The 18,565-nt window shown below is 39.9% G+C and overlaps 1 protein-coding gene across 1 annotated transcript in view; it reads right to left on the bottom strand.

Annotated features, from left to right (window-relative positions):
- The window catches only part of cdk18 (cyclin dependent kinase 18), a 67,058-nt gene that overhangs the window by 26,289 nt on the left and 22,204 nt on the right, over window positions 1-18,565 (bottom strand). Inside the window, exon 2 of the mRNA XM_017450188.3 lies at window positions 13,767-13,903. Coding sequence (XP_017305677.1) covers window positions 13,767-13,884 — 118 coding nt within the window. The 5' untranslated portion in view covers window positions 13,885-13,903. The remainder of the gene's footprint in view (window positions 1-13,766; window positions 13,904-18,565) is intronic.

The following is an 18,565-nucleotide window of genomic DNA, read 5'->3' as shown; positions in this document are numbered from 1 at the left end:
TTAGTGTGCACCGTGCCGAGTTTCATGCATTTATGATGTGGCTATCTAAATGCATGTCAATCCGAAGCACCCCAATTAATATATCCCGTGTCAACAGACTGTCAGCGTAAATCTAATTATGCCTCTATGATGCGAAGCGCCGATGGCGTGGCCCAACCTTGGCCGGAATCGGTGGTGGGCCCGCTGTTTTTTGTCGTGCCTGGGCTCCGGTTTGGAGGTGAGAGCGAAAAAATCAAAATGGCTTTTCTGCTCCATCAGTTCAATTTGGACAAGAGGGCTTGAAGGGCCTCGAGAGGCGCAGTAGCAGGAACCCCCCCGGTCCATTTCACAGCGGCGCAGCGGCATAATTGAGATCCACCTCATTATCGGGCCAAGGCTGGCTGCGGAATGAGAAATTGGACGCCAAGTCCATCTTTTCTCATCTGCTAGGTTCATCGTCCTCTGGGCCATGAAGTAGAAATCTCTATCTGGAGCTGTTTGGACCATCGCTGCTCAAGAAGGTCATCAATACTGGTTTCATTTCATTATGATATGGTCACGACAGCCTTTTAGGGAGTCCAGAGATTCCAGTGTTTCCTTGCAGGCAACTGAACGAGATACTAAATCGAGGTCATGAATTCACATTGTGTGTGATGTGGGCTACGCTTTTGGTTTAGTATTTTTAGTATGGTTTCATTGTTTTCCTTAATTTGCTGCATAAAGAAAAACGTGCCATGGTTTGAAGGATAAGCTGACCCAGCACTCATCTGCTACATTTACAGCTCATGTGTTTCATACTGCAATTTTATCCAATGCAAAATATTCAGCCCTCGAGATAAGCAATGGACAGGGGGTGCATGATGCTATCGATGTGTGTAAATCTGGTATTAATTCTGCACTCTGACACAAAAAAAAACGTATAAATATCTAAACCAAAGACACCGCACAAACGGAAATGTTGCCACTTTCTTGACTGTTATCACACAAACTTGTTGCCGAAGGACAGCGAGGACGTGGTCTGACTTTTGACAGTGATGATGAAATGGTCAGAAATTGGATCTGAGCAACTCGATCATATCAAAGCTCATCTCATCAGATCCAGGCGGCTCTGTGATGAAAGAGGAGAGATGACCACCTGCACTGGGCTCAGATGGCCACGTGAGTCTCCGCTATCGAAACACTGATCTGGCTGCAAGCTGAGAGCGAGATCTGAGGTGGCTTTGATATCGTTAAAGCCGGATCTTGCATGGGAAATTGTAGCGTTCATTTGAGGGAAAACGTGTGAAATGGCAGGGGATGACTGTAAGGTTCTGAGGAAGTAAACGAACTGTATTATGGCACTTTTCTAGCACAGCGCTGTTGAATCTCGATTCTGATTGGTCAGAAAATTTATATTCATATTGCTCATATTGTTTCTATAGTAACAATGTGCTCGTTCACAGGGACCGCTCCACATAAACAGATGAAAGAAAAATGTGTGTAACTGTCAATATGGGGAAATTTCAGTGAGTAGGTAAAGCTATTTACGTACGTCTTCACGACAGAGGAGTTTATGCTTCTTTTTTATTTAATACATTTTCTCCGTAACACAAAACGCAACTCATAAAAGATTGTGTTGATGTTTTTATTTAAAAAAAAAAAAAATCAACAATTGCTTCAAATCTCTCCACAGCAAACCATATATTTTTGTGAAGTTTATTTCCAGATTGTTCCGTAGTCCACGCCGAGGCATTTTTTTATTTATTATTTTTTTACATTACATAATCATTTATGCTGAAAGATTCACCGCCGCTTGCTGACGTTATTCATTTCCTTAAAATGACTTCTTGTCCATGTGATAAGTTCTTTTTCTCAGCCTGTGAAGGAGCAATAATTTCACATGCCGCTTCGTACGCCTTAGGGCGCGTGCACACTGCATGTGGTGTGAATCTCGCCCTCGCCTTCGACTCGTCGCTTCACGTGCACACTTTTTAAAGTTTTTAAAAAAGAACCTTTTGATCACGAAAGTGTGGATTTTGTATTGAACACATATAGTTTTCATTTCTGTCACAAACAGCAGATGTGTTGTTTTAATCTTTTAATACATTTCAGACATCGTTTGTGAAACCTTCTGCCAGATGACATTTCTTAAATCTTTTTATTTTTATAATTTTTTTTTTTACCTGTGCAGATCGGTGTCGAGAGCTGAGCTATTACTATTCATGATTTTTGGGAGGACTGTATGAAGGGTGGAACTATCTACATGGCTGCTGGGTTTTCAAATAGCAGAAGCACAGGTGTGTGTTATTGAAGTAAATATCTGTGTGTGATCAGTTCCATCTGTTGGTCTGGCATCTTGTTTAATTCTCTCCTCATCAATACAAGCATTAAAAGACTTGAACAAATTTACAGTGTCTGCCATGTTGTTTTCACTGACAGCTAGCTAGCTACACTATTAATAAAAAACAGACAGAAGTTGATAATACAATTCACTTACAAGATTGATCAATTACAATAATAAAACTGCAATGGATTTGGTTACTGAACACTATACTCTCAGCTCCCTGATATGTTAACGTTTGAGACGTCAGTCACATTCAAACTGTCAACGTTTCACATACTGGCAGTTGGTTATGAGGTTCTGCCCCTTCGAGAGATCTCCCAATCATCACATGGAGAAGCCGTCTTGCGTCTTTGTGCAATAAACATAGAGATCTCTTTTTCTAAGTAAAACCCGCCTGACCATTCACCCGTCAATTCCGACTGGGCAGGACCCAAAATGACATCATAAAATCCTGTTGTCCGATGAGCGTTAATCCTTGCTCCCATGAAAACACAATGTACTTCAATCTGCCCTATAGGACCCTGTGCCGGTCACGAGTCACGAGTCACTTCTGATTTGCATAAATCTTGACTAGTTTTGGTGTTAAATAACATTTTTTTACCAGTTAAAATGAAGCATAAAAATACAAGAATATCATAGAATTGTAACAATATAACAATATCCATGAAACAACAATAGTTGAAAAAAACTTATAGTATAAGGCTGCAATACCTGGCCTTAAAATAATTTCTCTTTTCTTAAAAAAAATAAAATAAAATAAAATCTTTCAATGTATTTGTGCATTTTAAGCAATTACAATTTGTGAATATTATTTTGCAATCCTTCAAAACACTTGCTTTACTTCCTGTGTCCTTCCAGCACAGTGCTTTTAAGTGAGTTTGAAAGCTGTATTTCCATAAACGTTATGACAGGAAGGATGAATGAAAGCTGAGTGTGCTCTAGAAAAATAACCTGGCCGTCAGTACCGTATGCCAGTGACAAAATGAATAGAGCGCAGAGGCAATGAAATATTAAGCCTTAACTTCACTGAGGCATCACAAAGAGAAGCCATTCTGTTCTGTGTTTCGCTTTGTTCCCCCTTTATGAGTATAAAGGATCACTAATGCCTCTTTATTTTAGCCTGGAAAGCATGACTAGACCACGGCGGCTGATCAAAATCCTCCCTCTCGTCGTGCTTCAAATGACTAATCCTCGGCCCTGCAGCTCTTATCTGTTAATATTACGGATGGCCGTCGGTCGGCCGCGTTGCCCGATGATTCATCGATTCTCTGCAGCGTTATTTGACGTTTTAGGTATTAAGTGCGGCGGTATCCTTCTCTTCTCGTCCAACAGCCTGCGTTTTTTACTTTTATTCAAGTGATTTTTCTTTATTGGAGGTTATGAGTAATGGGATTATAACTGCACGGACTCTCGAGCAAGTCAAACAGCGCAGCAGTATCGTGAAGGAGCAGAACAAGAAACACTGATTGCTGATCATTCTGTAGAAACCATACACTTCATCGTCTACACACATTCCATGCAGTCTATTACCTGTACAGGTTCGATCCCAGTGGTCACCGACCCTGTTCCTGGAAACCTACAATCCTGAAGACTTAACTCCAACCTCTAATTGTACCCACCTGACCATTTATCTCTCCATCATCGCCTTAAGAAGTTCTTGACCAACTAAAACAGGTGTGTGGAGATGAAACCTGCAGGAACGTAGATCTCAAGGAGGAGGATTGGTGACCAGTGGTCTATCCATTTACTGTATATAATACAAGCTTAACGTCTTACCTCTTAAAACTCTGTCTGTTCTATGTAGAAATGTTTTCCTGTCAGAAAGGGTTCTACCGCCCTTTTTCTGGAAACTAAGAACCCTTCATTATCCACTGAGCCCCTAAAGAACCCCCTATGTGTTTGTATTGTCGTTATTTTCTCCTTGTACTACAGCATGTTTGAGATCTCGAGGTGTTCATGAATTGTCTATAACAGCAGCTCTGACACTAGTTCCGGCTGTACCATAAATCACAGCTTTTATATTAACGCGCTCATTCAAATAAGTTATCGTATATGCATCCTATAGTAACAACTCATACATGAAGGCTTAAGCTACACTATGTGTCCAAAAGTATATGGACAATTATGTCTGACCATCACACGCATCACACCCAATGCTCCTGTGCTCCAAAATCTAGTAGAAAGCCTTCGTGGAGGTTATTATAACAGCAAAGGGGAACTAAATCTGGAATAAGATGCTCAAAAATCGCACGGGTGTGATGGTCAGGTGTCCAAATACATTTGGCCATACAGTATATATAATCAAAGGCTAATAATGAACAGTTAAAAAAAGAGAATGTGCTGTTGTTTAAGAAAGAGAAATGTAGTGTGTGGTTGTTCGTATGGTGCAGCTTTCTGTTTACGTTGCTTTTATGGAAGGAGTCTCCAGTGTCAGGGAATCGTAACAGTATGTCACTTAAATATTTGGCAAACTGCTGTGGTGTGAGCGTAATAACACACTTCAGTCTATGCTGAACAAACATCTTACAAGTAAAATTCACCATGTCAGTGCTTATACGCATTTTATTTTTAAAAATCTGTTTATTATACAAGGTCCTGTGTGAGCTGTTACTATAGAAACGATAATATGCTATGGTATAATATGGTCACCATTTATACTGTACATATCTATCTCTAATGTCTGTAACTGGACATTTTTTCCCCATATCCGTGCAGTTGTTCGGTTATGAAGCACGTGAGAGGTGTAGGTAATAAATAAGCATCTCGGAGTACGTATATATTTTGAATTTCACTTCTCCAGAGATGTTCAAGGTAATAGCCTCTGAAAGAGAACTTGCAGATAAACCTAATTAAGTCCACTATTTATTTCCACATGTTTTTTGTTTTTTTCCCCCCTCCCTGCTCTGATTAGGGTATGGTGGAGTTTCCTTCTCGTTGTCAGGCTTCACCGAGCTCGACGCATCTCTGATGTTCAAAGGCATTCTGCCGTTTAATTGCTAGTTTCCATGGCGACTGGGCTGCTTAACAAAGGCATTGCTGGGATCTGGATAACAAGAGATTCGCTCGGTCTCTCAGGTAGCCATCTGAATCATCAATATTTATACCTCCGCCTCCGTTTCATTAGATCTGTAACTCAATATCAGCTCGGCCACACACATACACGCAAACGCACGCACTCACGCACACACACACACACAAGCACGCACCAGCTAAGATTCATTCCAGTTCTCACTCTCTTCATTGATCTCTCTATCTCGGGTATGGGTCTGACCTTTCGGGTTTTTTTTCTTGGGGGGGGGGGGGGGGGGGGGTGTCCAGGGAAAGTGTTATTCTGCTCAGACAATTCAGGCTAAGGAAAGCACTTGCTGTCATGTCTTAATGGTGATAGACAGGGAGAGAGAGAGAGTGAGAGAGAGAGAGAGGGAGAGAGAGAGAGAGAGAGAGAGAGAGAGAGAACCTGTGAAACATCCTGTTTCATTAATATGCTGAGGTAGACAAGGGAGAGCTGTAGCTCTGCTCTTTTTCATTCATGGCACAAAGAAAAGGAAAAAAAAAAAAAGAAAAGAGCGAGAGAGAGAGAGAGAGAGAGAGAGAGAGAGAGAGAGGAGTTGCCGATAAGGAAAGAGAAAGCCTTTTGCGAGCTCATTTAAATATCACAGCAGCAGCGAACACTTTGATCTCCCTGGTGGTAATTGGGGTTATCACAGATGAGCCCCCCCCACACACACACACAAATCTATATTGGCAGGATTGTGCGCATGCATCAGTGTTGCCAAAGCAAAGGAAATACAATTATCTCTTGGCATCACAGTTGAATATAAAGGCTTTATATTTAATATTATTTATACCACAGCGCATGTTGAATTCTCAGTTCTGATTGGTCAGAAGGTGTTGATTTTCTAGTTCACAGGTTTATATTAGTTTCTAACACGCTCACAGAGGCAGCCAAAAATTTGTACCCCCTAACTCGAATATATTTTTCATTGTCTTAAAAAAGCTTATGGGTCAATTGTTATTTATTTATTTATTTATTTATTTAAATGTTTTCTTTCTGAATCAAAATAGAATTCAAATAAATTGTTTCCCCAACCATTTATTTTCATTTGGTACTTCGGAGAAGCACTCAGGAGCTCTGCCTAATTGGAAGCTTTAAGAAATGCTTCATAGCTGAAGCTCCCTCCTATATATAGTGTGTGAGTCGTAATAAAGTGGTTGGTGAGCATACAACATCTCTTCACACTTCCACGTTTCCTCTCTGTCCACAAATTACTCTCCTGTGTTTCACACACAACACACAGCATGTTAACCTGAGCAGCAGCAGCACGTTAAGCTTCATCGATCACCACTTCGCTCGTTCATCAAGTGAAAGTGCTGGTCCAGGACCGGCGTCACCTTAATCGCGTTAGTAACGAACTACAAAGCCAAAACCGATCTCGAGTCAGCTGTGTTGCTTTGAGAGGTGCGATGGCCGTGACCCAGCATGAACGATGGGTTGCTGTGAGCATTGAAACACCTTTGTGGAAGGAGAAGACAGGAGGCTCAGTGAAAGGACAATCCAATAACTGGGCCACTGAGAGAGTCAATTCTTCTGTTTTTTAATACGTCTTGGCGACAGAAAGACTGAAAGTGCCGCTTTTATATGTTCTAAAAGCAGAGCTAATACTTGCAAGGTAAAGACTCTGCCTGCTAGAGTAGTAATGATACGTTTAGAGACAGGAAAATACAATCATACTGGACATTGAACTAAAACGGTGGAACAGTTTCGGACTTATTTTGTATCGATCAGTGACGGTAATTCTGCCTCTTTTCAGTGAGTCATAACGATCGACTCGGCTCACTGACTCTCAAACGACTCATTGCGAGTCCGTTCTGTTTGTCTTTGACCATCTATCGCTCAAACAATAGTTTTGTCTGTAATTCAAATCAACAGTTGATATTAATGAACTTGTCCAAATACATTATTTTTTCTATAGCAACATCTTATTCACAGGGACTTCTACGGTGGACGCTCCACATGATCTAAGACGAATACTGAACAGATTTTATTTTAAAGTGTGTTGTTATTGAACAAAATAAATAAATAAATAAATAAATACATAATCATTGATATGGTAAAGTTTTCTGTGCGGAAATATTTATTCAACATGTGTGGAGTCTCCAGTGTCAGTGCAGAGGTTTATTAACTTCAAGAGACTGGTGAGAGAACGACTTTTTCTATGTGCTATAAGAAAGTGCTAGCAGGAACTAACTAAACATTAAATGTAGCTATAAACGGATAAAACAAAAGGTACAGCATGCTAAATTGTTAGCACTGGCAAGTTTCTGTTGTATAAGAGGAATGTACAACAGCGCATCCCCCCCTCACCACCACCACCATTTTGTTTTACTCTCACGCAGCTTCAATCACACATCGAAGAGAGTCAAATATATGTTTTCCAATTCTCTTTACAACTGACAAATGAAACAGATGCTGATGAGATTCACTTAACGCGCTTCAGTCACTGCTGTATTGTACAGTATGTGATTAACAAAGTGCTGATGAATTTCCGGCAAAAGAATATTAAAGGAAACTCCCTATGTTCCTCTCGAATAATCGATTCAAAGAGTCGATTCATTCGCAAATGACAATCACCGTTATTTAAGCTTTGCTTCAACCCTTGCTATGACAGGGCTTAGGGGGTGGTTAAAGAAGTGCACAGATACATTATTTGAATGATGTGTGAGGAAAGAAGGAGATGAGAGAAAGGTATGAGTTCAGATTCTATCTCAGCAACGAACCATTTTGAGAGATGAGGAATCAAAGTTTTGATGTTTCATTTAGCAAAACCCTGTAATATATTGCAATCTACAGTTACACCAAACCAAACAACAAGGTGCATTATTGGTTTTCTATAGCCACTATAGTACATAGTTTCTATAGTACATAGTTTGTACAGTACCGCAGTGCTTATGGGATTCAAAGACAGCATTGGATATTCTCTAGTATGTTTAGAGACACCATTACAAATTAGAGTGCTGAATAATGCACTATATTATTGGTATATATAATATTGGTGCGGTGGTGGCTTTGCGGTTAAGGCTCTGGGTTACTGATCGGAAGGTTCAAGCCCCAGCACTGCCAAGCTCTGGGTTACCGATCGGAAGGTTCCCATCATGGCTGACCCTGCACTCTGACCCCAACTTCCTGGCATGCTGAGGCATGCGAAGAAAATTATTTCACTCTACTGTATGTGATCAATAAAGACACACTATCATTATAATGAATAGGTTTTAGGTTAATATGAAACTCTAACAAGCCCTGGTGCTTGGATCTGCTCTCTCTTTGAACCGTTATTTATTTAACCACCATGATGTAATGGCTAAAAAAAAAGTAACAAATGCTCCGTCCATGAGTCCGATCTAAATGTTCCTCTTGTGTGCTTTGTAAATCCACTCCAGCTCACAGTGATACAGTCTGAGCCTCTCGTTCACCGAGCTAACCTTTGATGTTGCGTAAGTGCGACATGCAGGTTTCATTTCACAGCCCTCGAATGGAGAACCGGTGGACGTTCAGGTGAATGATTTTCAGACAGGCAACATCAGAGAAGAAACCTCTAGTGGGAAGCTTCTCGTTGTATCCGTCTCTCTAATCATCGTATCCGTCTTTATCCAGGAAACCTCACTCAATGTCTCACTTTGGGATTTAGAAACCGCCACAGTGTACTAATGATCTGAGAGGAAATCCCTCCATCCTGGAGCAAGGTGGTGATTAGAGCTGCAGGTGATCTGAGATTCCTTAGGGAATAATACGCATCGGTTTGGGAATAACCCTGGTTGTGTTGATGAGCTAAGTGTCTTGAGGGTTGCAACCTTTGTGGCCTAATTGATTAGTTAGTTAGTTAGTTAAGACATCAGTGGTCCCTAAGGATCCTATCACTGTCGGAAGGTTTAAATATACACTTGATCCAGGTGTAGGTTATTTTCCTACAACAGCCCATCCCAAACTGCTTTGTTCGCTACTATTATATTTTTTTGCTTGTAAGAGTCATTTCCTGTGATGAAAATATTTGGGATTTTCATTGGTGGTTTTAGCAGCCTGGCACTTTCATTAGGAATGCAGGCACATTTCATTCACGCCTGTCTGACAGGCTTGATAGCGCAACACAACAGCTGGTAATTACGGAAATGCGAGGGAGAGAGACACAAAATGAGGCGCTCTGGCAGTTCTTTTAGGAGTACACACATTAAGGCTGTAGTGCTGCAGATTGGTCATTCAGCATTAGTGGTCTTCTGAAGAATTCGTGACTGTGTGTGTGTGTGTGTGTGTGTGTGTAGGCGTGCTAGCAAATTAAGTTATTTTTTAATGGCATCTCTTTCTCTTAGAAATCTCAAAGGCATTAGCTATTAAAGATGACTCGTATCTTTCTGGGAATCAAAAAAACTTGCTAACAAAGTAATGGGATGCAACATTTACATGATTGCTCAATCGTGCATTTTTTTGCTCAATGGAAAATAGCTACGTTGCGACATGAATTGCCAATCCATCGCGACTATAATGAGAATTAGAGTAGACATACAGACAGGCGGACTAATATAAAACAGCATTCCCTGAAGTGAATCTCATCGTTATCCAAGTAGAACGCTGCATTAGCTCCAGAGTAATTGAGTTCTGAAAATCTACAGTATTGGAACAAATTGGACTGATGGATCTCATATCTCAGGTCACTCTCAGACATGGCGGCCTCTCTCCGTCTTCGCAGACTTTCGCTTCTCCGTGCTCGAGGTTAGGACGGAATATTAATACGGTCACACTGCTCATGTAGCTCTGCTTCTCTCTGTTCTCTCAGCCCAGATCTTATCCTCCTCTATCTATCTCCATCAGCACCATCTCTCTGGGGTTGGGAAAGCAGAAGCACGGCATCTCCAGCAGCCAATCAGTGCAGAGCTTCATCACAGAGGAATCTCAGGCCTTGTGGAGACAGCTGAAGGATGCACAAACAAATGTTGCCTCAAATCCCACACCAATTCGGAGTCGGAGAAGTCGGAGTAAGGTGTTCCTCGGTACCATGTAGAAGTGTCCGGGTCTGTCTTGAAGGTCTTTGACGCGGAGATCTACTTCCTCTTGGTTTGCCACTTTATGATTATTGTTGCTGTGGTGGTACCCTCAAAGGTACATCTTTTTTACATTTGGAATATGTCTTTCTACTAATGAACATGATGCACTTTTAGACCTCATTTGGTGTGCAGAATGTGAGATGGACTGGCATAACATTCAAGGTGTATTCCTGTCTTGCACCCAGCATATAGCCAGTATAAAGAGCTTACTGCATATGAAGGGATGGTTGATGTACATAATTAGACCTTAGGGCAGCACAGAGGATCCTGATCTTGGGTAACTTACTTGGGTGGCTCAAAAGCTGAGGCTCAGGGTTAGTGATCAGAAGGTTGGGGGTTCAAGCCCCAGCCCCACTAAGCTGCCACTGTTTGGTCCTTAAACATGGCCCTCAAACCTCTCTTCTGCAGGGATGCTGTATCATGGCTGACCCTGCTCTCTTACCCCAACTTCCAAACAAACTGGAATATGTGGAGTATAGAATTCACTGTGTTGTAATGCATATATGACACAGGCTTCTTCTTCTTCTTCTTCTTCTTCTTCTTCTTCTAACTGTCTGTGTGAAGTTTCACACGTTCTCCTTTTCGGTTCCCTCTGGGTTTTCCAGTTTCTTCCAGTTTTCCCCACCTACTAAAAACTGCTGGTAGGTGGATTGAAGTTTCTAAATTGCCCCAAGTATAAACGAGTGTACAAATGTATGTGTGCATGGGACCCTGTGATGGACTGCTGTGTATTCCGAGCTCAAACCCAGTGTCCCCTGTATAGGCTGCGGATCTACCATGAACCTGACCAGGATAACGCTAAAGATGAATGAACGAATAACTGGTGTTTAAGGACTATTTTTGTACTATATAGCTTTTTAAATAACGATAACAAAGACATACATTTGACAGTACCGCTTCACTGGCTCCGTTTAGTTTAGTATCCTTTTTTTTCCTGACAGAGAAATTGAAAACCAAGGTTTCTAAAATCGCATATTTCATGGTGATGCTCACACGGTATGATGGACGGAGCACTTTCGTCCCAATCGATCACATCGCAGACTTGTCAAATTGATTTTACTTTGAATTGGCCCTTCATCACGCGAGATAAGAGATATGAACAAGGCACGAGCATCTCTTCTCTCCCATTCTTTCACTATGCTCCTGTCTCCTTTAAAATGATTTGATTTAAGACTGACTGACTGGATGAAAGTGGATGGCAGAAGCAGATGGCACCGTATTACGCTGTGCTATTACATCAGCATTAATAATGCAGACACCAGGCCAATGGCCGTTGTCTCCAAGTTGACAGAAGGAAGATTTGGCATTGCCTGGCTCCTAGAGGGTCGAGCATTCGTACTCTCATCACTTCCTCCAGAACAGCTCTGACCCCTCAAGTCTACTGAGGCCTGCCGAAATGCCAGCTCAGCACGATTTCCTGTTCGCCTTGCACTTTTCCATCTCACTAAAAGATTACCAAACTGGCTTAGACCCATTTTCTCTAATCTTTTTCCCATTACAAATGAAACAAGAATGGTGGATATTCCCTCAACTGACCAACACTATAAGCCTCTGGCCTTACTAAAAATATTACATATTAAACAGAACCATATTAAAGTGGAGAAGATCAGACGGGAGACAACAAAACATAAGCCTCATGTGTAATTATATGGTGCATTAGTTACATTAGATGTCAGAATAGGGATTTTGGGATCAGTGTCAGCATAATCTCTGAAACAAAAACGATCTTCGAACCCATTTCTCACCTGGACATTTCATGCATCTTGTATCTGGATTATTCCTTCATAAAATCGTACCCGCATTTGTTGTCATATCTTCGATTAGCCAGATTAAAATCCAATTTCTGTATCACATGTAATATGCAAATGAGCTCTTAACACTTTTATGGATTACAGTTCTCCCAGTTGGCTCATTTAGCCAACTTGCTAATACTTGGACGCTTTTAACACTTGACTACCAACTTCATGTGTTGTTTCTTTTTTGCACTTGTTTTATGCCAGATTGTCATCAGGACAAAAATAGCTGTCTTTTACCCACTGACTCTGGCAGTTATGGACCACTTGGCTTTTTATTCATAGGTTCAACATCCATAAAAAGCAAATACTAACAGTCCTTTATTGACTCCCGCAAAATTTGATATATAGCTGTGTTTCAATATAATAATAGCATACATAAACATAGGGAAGCGATGCACCTCGAATGCTCTAACTGTACCGCAAGCTACTCGTTCCAAATCCCACATATAAATAAACCCTAGGTGGCCTGATTAGCATTCATAGATGCACAAATGACATACAATCTTTTCAAATTCAGAATCTCACTGGTTTATGGAAATACTGACAAAACCAAGCAAAATACATTGTAGTACAAAGCTCTCATATAAATCTCCGTCTTATTTTCTCCTGCCGTATCCATAGAACATAAAGAAGCGAGCCAGACTCGAATAATATCTTTAAGTGAGACGCGAGGTGAACATTACGGTGCGCGATCATAGCCTGTATTAATGCATTTAACTAGCTAACTAGATGGTCATAGGTCATTTAAACTGCACTGTGCAAATTAGCAATTTAAACTCAAGTCTCTCATTTATTCAATCACTGGACAATTAATCATTTCGGTTTGATATGTTAGACTTTGATAGATGTTAAACAATAATGTTGCTCACACTCAAGTTCTTGTTAATGCAATTAGCACTTTTTTTTTGACTCTATAGTATAGTTATAAAAGAGAAATTATTTATAATCCGGTGTCATCCAGATAAGGATGGATTCCCTTTTGAGTCCGGTTCCTCTCAAGGTTTCTTCCTCATGTCGTTTCACAACGTAGCACTTTTAACAATGTCGATTGTTAAAAGTGCTATACAATTGAAAATTGGTTTGAATGGAATTGACTATTTTCAGGCAATACTGGAAAGAACCTACTCTAATTGAGAAATGCAATGGAACAATTGCAGAAGAAATCCATATGTAGCTGATACCATATCCATATGTGTATGAAGGGAGTTTTGGGGTACTGGTGCGTTCTTATTAAAGACCGATCTGATCTGAGCAACAAAAAAAAATCGGATTTGGAAGGAAACTGGAAAGAAACTTGTGAACATAGCTTTAGAATAAAGCTTTAAAAGTACACTACATGCACCTTCTGAGGTAAAAGATACCAAAGCGAGAAGGAAAGGTACACATTAGTGTCTTTTTGTGCATCTTGTGTGCATAAACACCTCCATTTTTATGAAAATAATCAAAATCCGGATATAATCCGAACACTCAGTGTAAGATACATTCAATGAAAACAGGGTCATTTATTCAGATTAAGTCAAACACACATACTGGAAATTGTCAGCGGTGTGGGCGTGTATCAGAGGTGCTCTTACCTTCATTACGCTGGATGTTGAGCTGGTTTATCTGCTCCGTGAACTCGTTCTCCTCTATCGTCTCTGTTCTCGGCACGGACAGTGAGAAGCGGCGCTTGAAGTTCTTCATTTTGTTCATTTCTCAGTGCCCTGAACTCCTGAAAAGACAAGAACAAGCGGTCTTTTGATTCACTGCTGCTGAACAGCATGGTGATGGACCTTCTCTGACCTTGTGTCTCCGATGTCAGATCATACTTATTATAAACAAAGTTTTAGTGCAGCCTACAGTTATTTTCTGCCTCGCCATCAATTTTGAGCGAGTAAAAAGTTTTCCAAACTTGAACGAAAGGCCTTGTAGCGCTGAGGTGAGCATGTTCTCTAGGATGGAGATAGACTTTGATATCTTCACGTCTACGAGCTGCTTCCAGCAAGCGGTGGATGCACACCTGAATACAGTAAGGCTGCATTAAAAAGAGTTCAGCACACATCAGATTGACCCTGTATCACTGCCGAGAAGCCGGAATTAAACACAAGTTAAGTCATTCTTCTTTCCGTCTCTTCTTCTTTCGGCCTTTTTTTTTTTTTACCCCTCAGTGTCATGTGGCAGAGTTGAGTGGAGGCCAAGTTGCTAGAACTTTCTTTGCTGTTAAATTCCCAGCACAAGTCATGCAGTTTACTTAAGTAATTATTCTGATATCAAACCGAGACGCAGAGGAACTGCTTTTTTTTTTTTTATCGCCAATTAGTGTCACATAGCTACACTAAAATATGTGCCATTAACTCTGGCTTCAAATGATTTCTATCCCTCCAATTACTCCCTGAAATAATAACCCATCACAAAACCTAATGTCCATCCCTCTCTCTCCTACTGTATCTTTTAATCTCTCCCTATCCCTCTCTCCATGTCCGTTTGGAAAATATTATCCATATTATCCTAATCACACGAGCAACCACTTCCTTCTTTAATCACATCATACAGAGTAACATGTATAAACAGAGAGACTGCTGTGGTGTCCCTTGACTCATTTTCACTTTAATGTTTTCATTTTATTAACAAGCAATGACAGTAGAACATTTGACACACATATTTATTATTGATTTATTTTTTACACATTTTATTACGTGAAACAAAACAAAACATATTAAACAATGGCGTTCCTGGGAAATCTTGAAAATACAATGGAAATCTAATACAGCGTAATCAATTGTTGTAATTGCCCAGTAGCACACAACATTAAACTATAACATTAAGGAGGGCATTGAATGGTGAAGAAAATCAACAACAAGAAGAACAACAACAATAACCACAAAAAAAACAGTAGCAAAAAGAAAACGATAAGCTACTTGAAAGCTACAAGCAGCTACAAATTTACAAAGCTAAAAACGTACTTGTAGGCTATAAGTAGCTTGACAGCCAGCAACACTGAATGAAAATAATGGCACTATTTAGAATCATTTCCGATTACCTATTCAGTTGGCAAACAATGGAAATTTCTGGAGCTAGACACATAACAATGGCTACGTTTACATGCACATCAATATTTCTATATTAATCGGAATTTGGCAATATTCTGATTAGTACTGAGTCGTGTAAACACTGCAATCCGATTGCCCGGTTCAGATTAAGACAATATTCTGATTCACCAAATTCTGATTCCCACCCCTGGAATATACCTGTTTTAATCGGAAATTTGTTACACCTTATTCAGAAAACACACTGAAAGGAGATATATGTGCATGCTCAGTCTGCAAGGAATTGTGGGTGCTAACAGATGCTAAGCTGTAGGCTAGGTATTTAGGAACGGCAACTCAGGCATACTTAGAACAGCCACAGGGATATTCCGATTATACACGTATAAACACCGTATTCAGAATATGTACGCAACCCGAATATAGACCTTAAACAGAATTTGAGGCGCATGTAAACATAGCCAATGTATCGGTGTGGCTAACGTTCAAGTTAGCTAGCTAATTAGCAATCCGTTCCCACACTAATCAATGACCGGTTTCTGTTTAAATCGCTTGCTAGCTTTTCTTTTGATTTGTGTAATATAGTTAAAACAACTACATCTCACAATATGCTATATACGGAAGGATTAAAACATGCTGTGTCATGCTATTATAAGAATGCAATCAATAGTAGTGCAGTGTGATGAAGCAGAGTTACTGTTAGTACACAAAAGTTGATTACTTTCTTATAGCGGCACATCCTAAAGTTTTTATTTATTTTAAAATGCAGCAATTTGAAACGTTGGTCAAACAAGGTAGTTCCTGTTATCAAACATTATGTTATAGTTTCTATCTATTTTCCCTTCCTGTAGTAAAGTTAATATAACAACAACAACACAGCTTCTCATGTGACCAAGAAAACCTATGACTTTCCTGTTTTGGAAAAGTTAACTTTACAGCTTTAACACTGATTGTTACAAAGCGCTGAAACTGGAGACTCCTTCCATGAATGTTAAATAAAAGTCTCTTTACAGAAAACGTCACCATATCAACGATTAGACATCCCTGTAAATTAGCTGTTACTATAGAAATAATAATGATTCTCCTTAACCAATGCATAAATCAACAGAGCTGTGGTATAAGACTCTTCTCCTCCATGCCTTTGCATTTACATTGGTCACTCACAAATATCTGTTAATCATGGCACAATTATGGCACCTGGAAACAGAAGTACAAGTGCCTCTAGATGGCTTCGAGGCACAGGAGGCAGAGTGACTCAGTGAGATGACTTTCTCAACGACGGGGAACTATTAATACAGTAAGGCATGTAGTGAATCAAATTGACTGGTGGCATATGGAGGATGACGGAGTGTGTTTACGATGTGGGAAGCTTTGATTTGAGACAGACCGAGAAGGCCGGTCTCCGGAGACTGAGCAGGAGCCGAACAAGATGCAGAAAAGCTGGAGAATCCGAAAAGTAATCCAGGAAGAGAGCTCAAGAAACCCAGAGTTCTCCGGAGGATCTTATTGTGGTTATTTGCGAAATTTGGATTTGTTGCTTATATAGTATAGTAAAGCGGTGTTTGTAAGAGTGTGTAGAAAAAAAGTCATTGACTTATTAATTGTTTTAAAGCTTTTCTGTGCAATGTGGAATGTAGAAATTGTTTAGGAAATAGTGCAGGAATTTTATTAGGTGATTATAGCTAATCTATAAATCTAATGTTTTATATATATAATTGTTTTTTTTTTTATATACTGACAGAATTTATGCTGCCTGTATTTTGAGTTAGCGCTTAATACAGTAACATGGATGCAGTAAGGATGCCTCCAGCACATTTCAGTATTCAGTATTCACATGCACCCATGTGGCTTTCTATTTTTATCAGTTTGTTAACAGTTTAAAGTGAACTCAAAACTTTTAATATGCTTTACTTGTCTTTGATGGCTTGTTTTGTTTTGTTATTTTTGATAGGAATTGGCAAAATGACATTGATTATGTTTACATGGACAGTGATAATTTAATTATTGACGTTATTCTGAATAAGACAATATTGTGATTAAGGTGTTTACATGAGTTGCTTTTAGAATACTACTTTCATGATCTCGTTTTACATGTTGTAGAACACGAATCGATCAACAGCACACATCATTACGTCCCCACGTCACGCCACACCGTCTGATGTTCCCTCCAGAATTTCACGTATCGACATACAGTTCGTCTTCGTTATCGTACTGTATACAGTTTCAGGTGTTTCAAGTGCAGTTAATTATTTGTCATGCTATAAGTGCAAATAGACAACTGCTTGAAGCCATGGGCTGCGTCACAAACCATGTACTTACCTACTATATAGTAGCTGAAATACGTGTATTTCACTTCATACTATATACTGTAGCAGGTAAATACACGGTTGGGACGCAGCCGTGCTCTCTTGTTTGCAGTCAGATGGTTGAGCACTGCCATGTGTATGTGTCCTGTCGCAAAATGCGGTGCAAACTCCCACACTACTTTAATAGTGTGATTAAGTTGTGTACATGTCTATAATGCACATCGATAATGCGACTAAAACAGGAATACTCTACATGTCTTAATTCGATTCGTGTTTACTTTGAGTATGACTTAGTCGGTGAGTATGACTTAGTCAGATTAAGGTAATCAATAATCGCTGTTTACATGCTAGTTTCTTAAGCAGAGTATCGTCTTAATATTTTTAATATTGGATTATTGTTGTCCATGTAAATGTACTGATTGTTATAAATTATTGTTTTGTATTGTTAAATACACTGAAAAAAAAAATCATTGATCAACATACAGTGAGGGAAAAAAGTATTTGATCCCCTGCTGATTTTGTACGTTTGCCCACTGACAAAGAAATGATCAGTCTATAATTTTAATGGTAGTTGTATTTGAACAGTGAGAGACAGAATAACAACAAAAAAATCCAGAAAAACGCATGTCAAAAATGTTATAAATTGATTTGCATTTTAATGAGGGAAATAAGTATTTGACCCCCTCTCAATCAGAAAGATTTCTGGCTCCCAGGTGTCTTTTATACAGGTAACGAGCTGAGATTAGGAGCACACTCTTAAAGGGAGTGCTCCTAATATCAGTTTGTTACCTGTATAAAAGACACCTGTCCACAGAAGCAATCAATCAATCAGATTCCAAACTCTCCACCATGGCCAAGACCAAAGAGCTCTCCAAGGATGTCAGGGACAAGATTGTAGACCTACACAAGTCTGGAATGGGCTACAAGACCATTGCCAAGCAGCTTGGTGAGAAGGGGACAACAGTTGGTGCGATTATTCGCAAATGGAAGAAGCACAAAAGAACTGTCAATCTCCCTCGGCCTGGGGCTCCATGCAAGATCTCA

This window comes from Ictalurus punctatus, chromosome 21 (assembly GCF_001660625.3).
Source record: "Ictalurus punctatus breed USDA103 chromosome 21, Coco_2.0, whole genome shotgun sequence".
Taxonomy (NCBI): Eukaryota; Metazoa; Chordata; class Actinopteri; order Siluriformes; family Ictaluridae; genus Ictalurus; species Ictalurus punctatus.
This window is presented reverse-complemented; position numbering and strand designations above follow the sequence as displayed.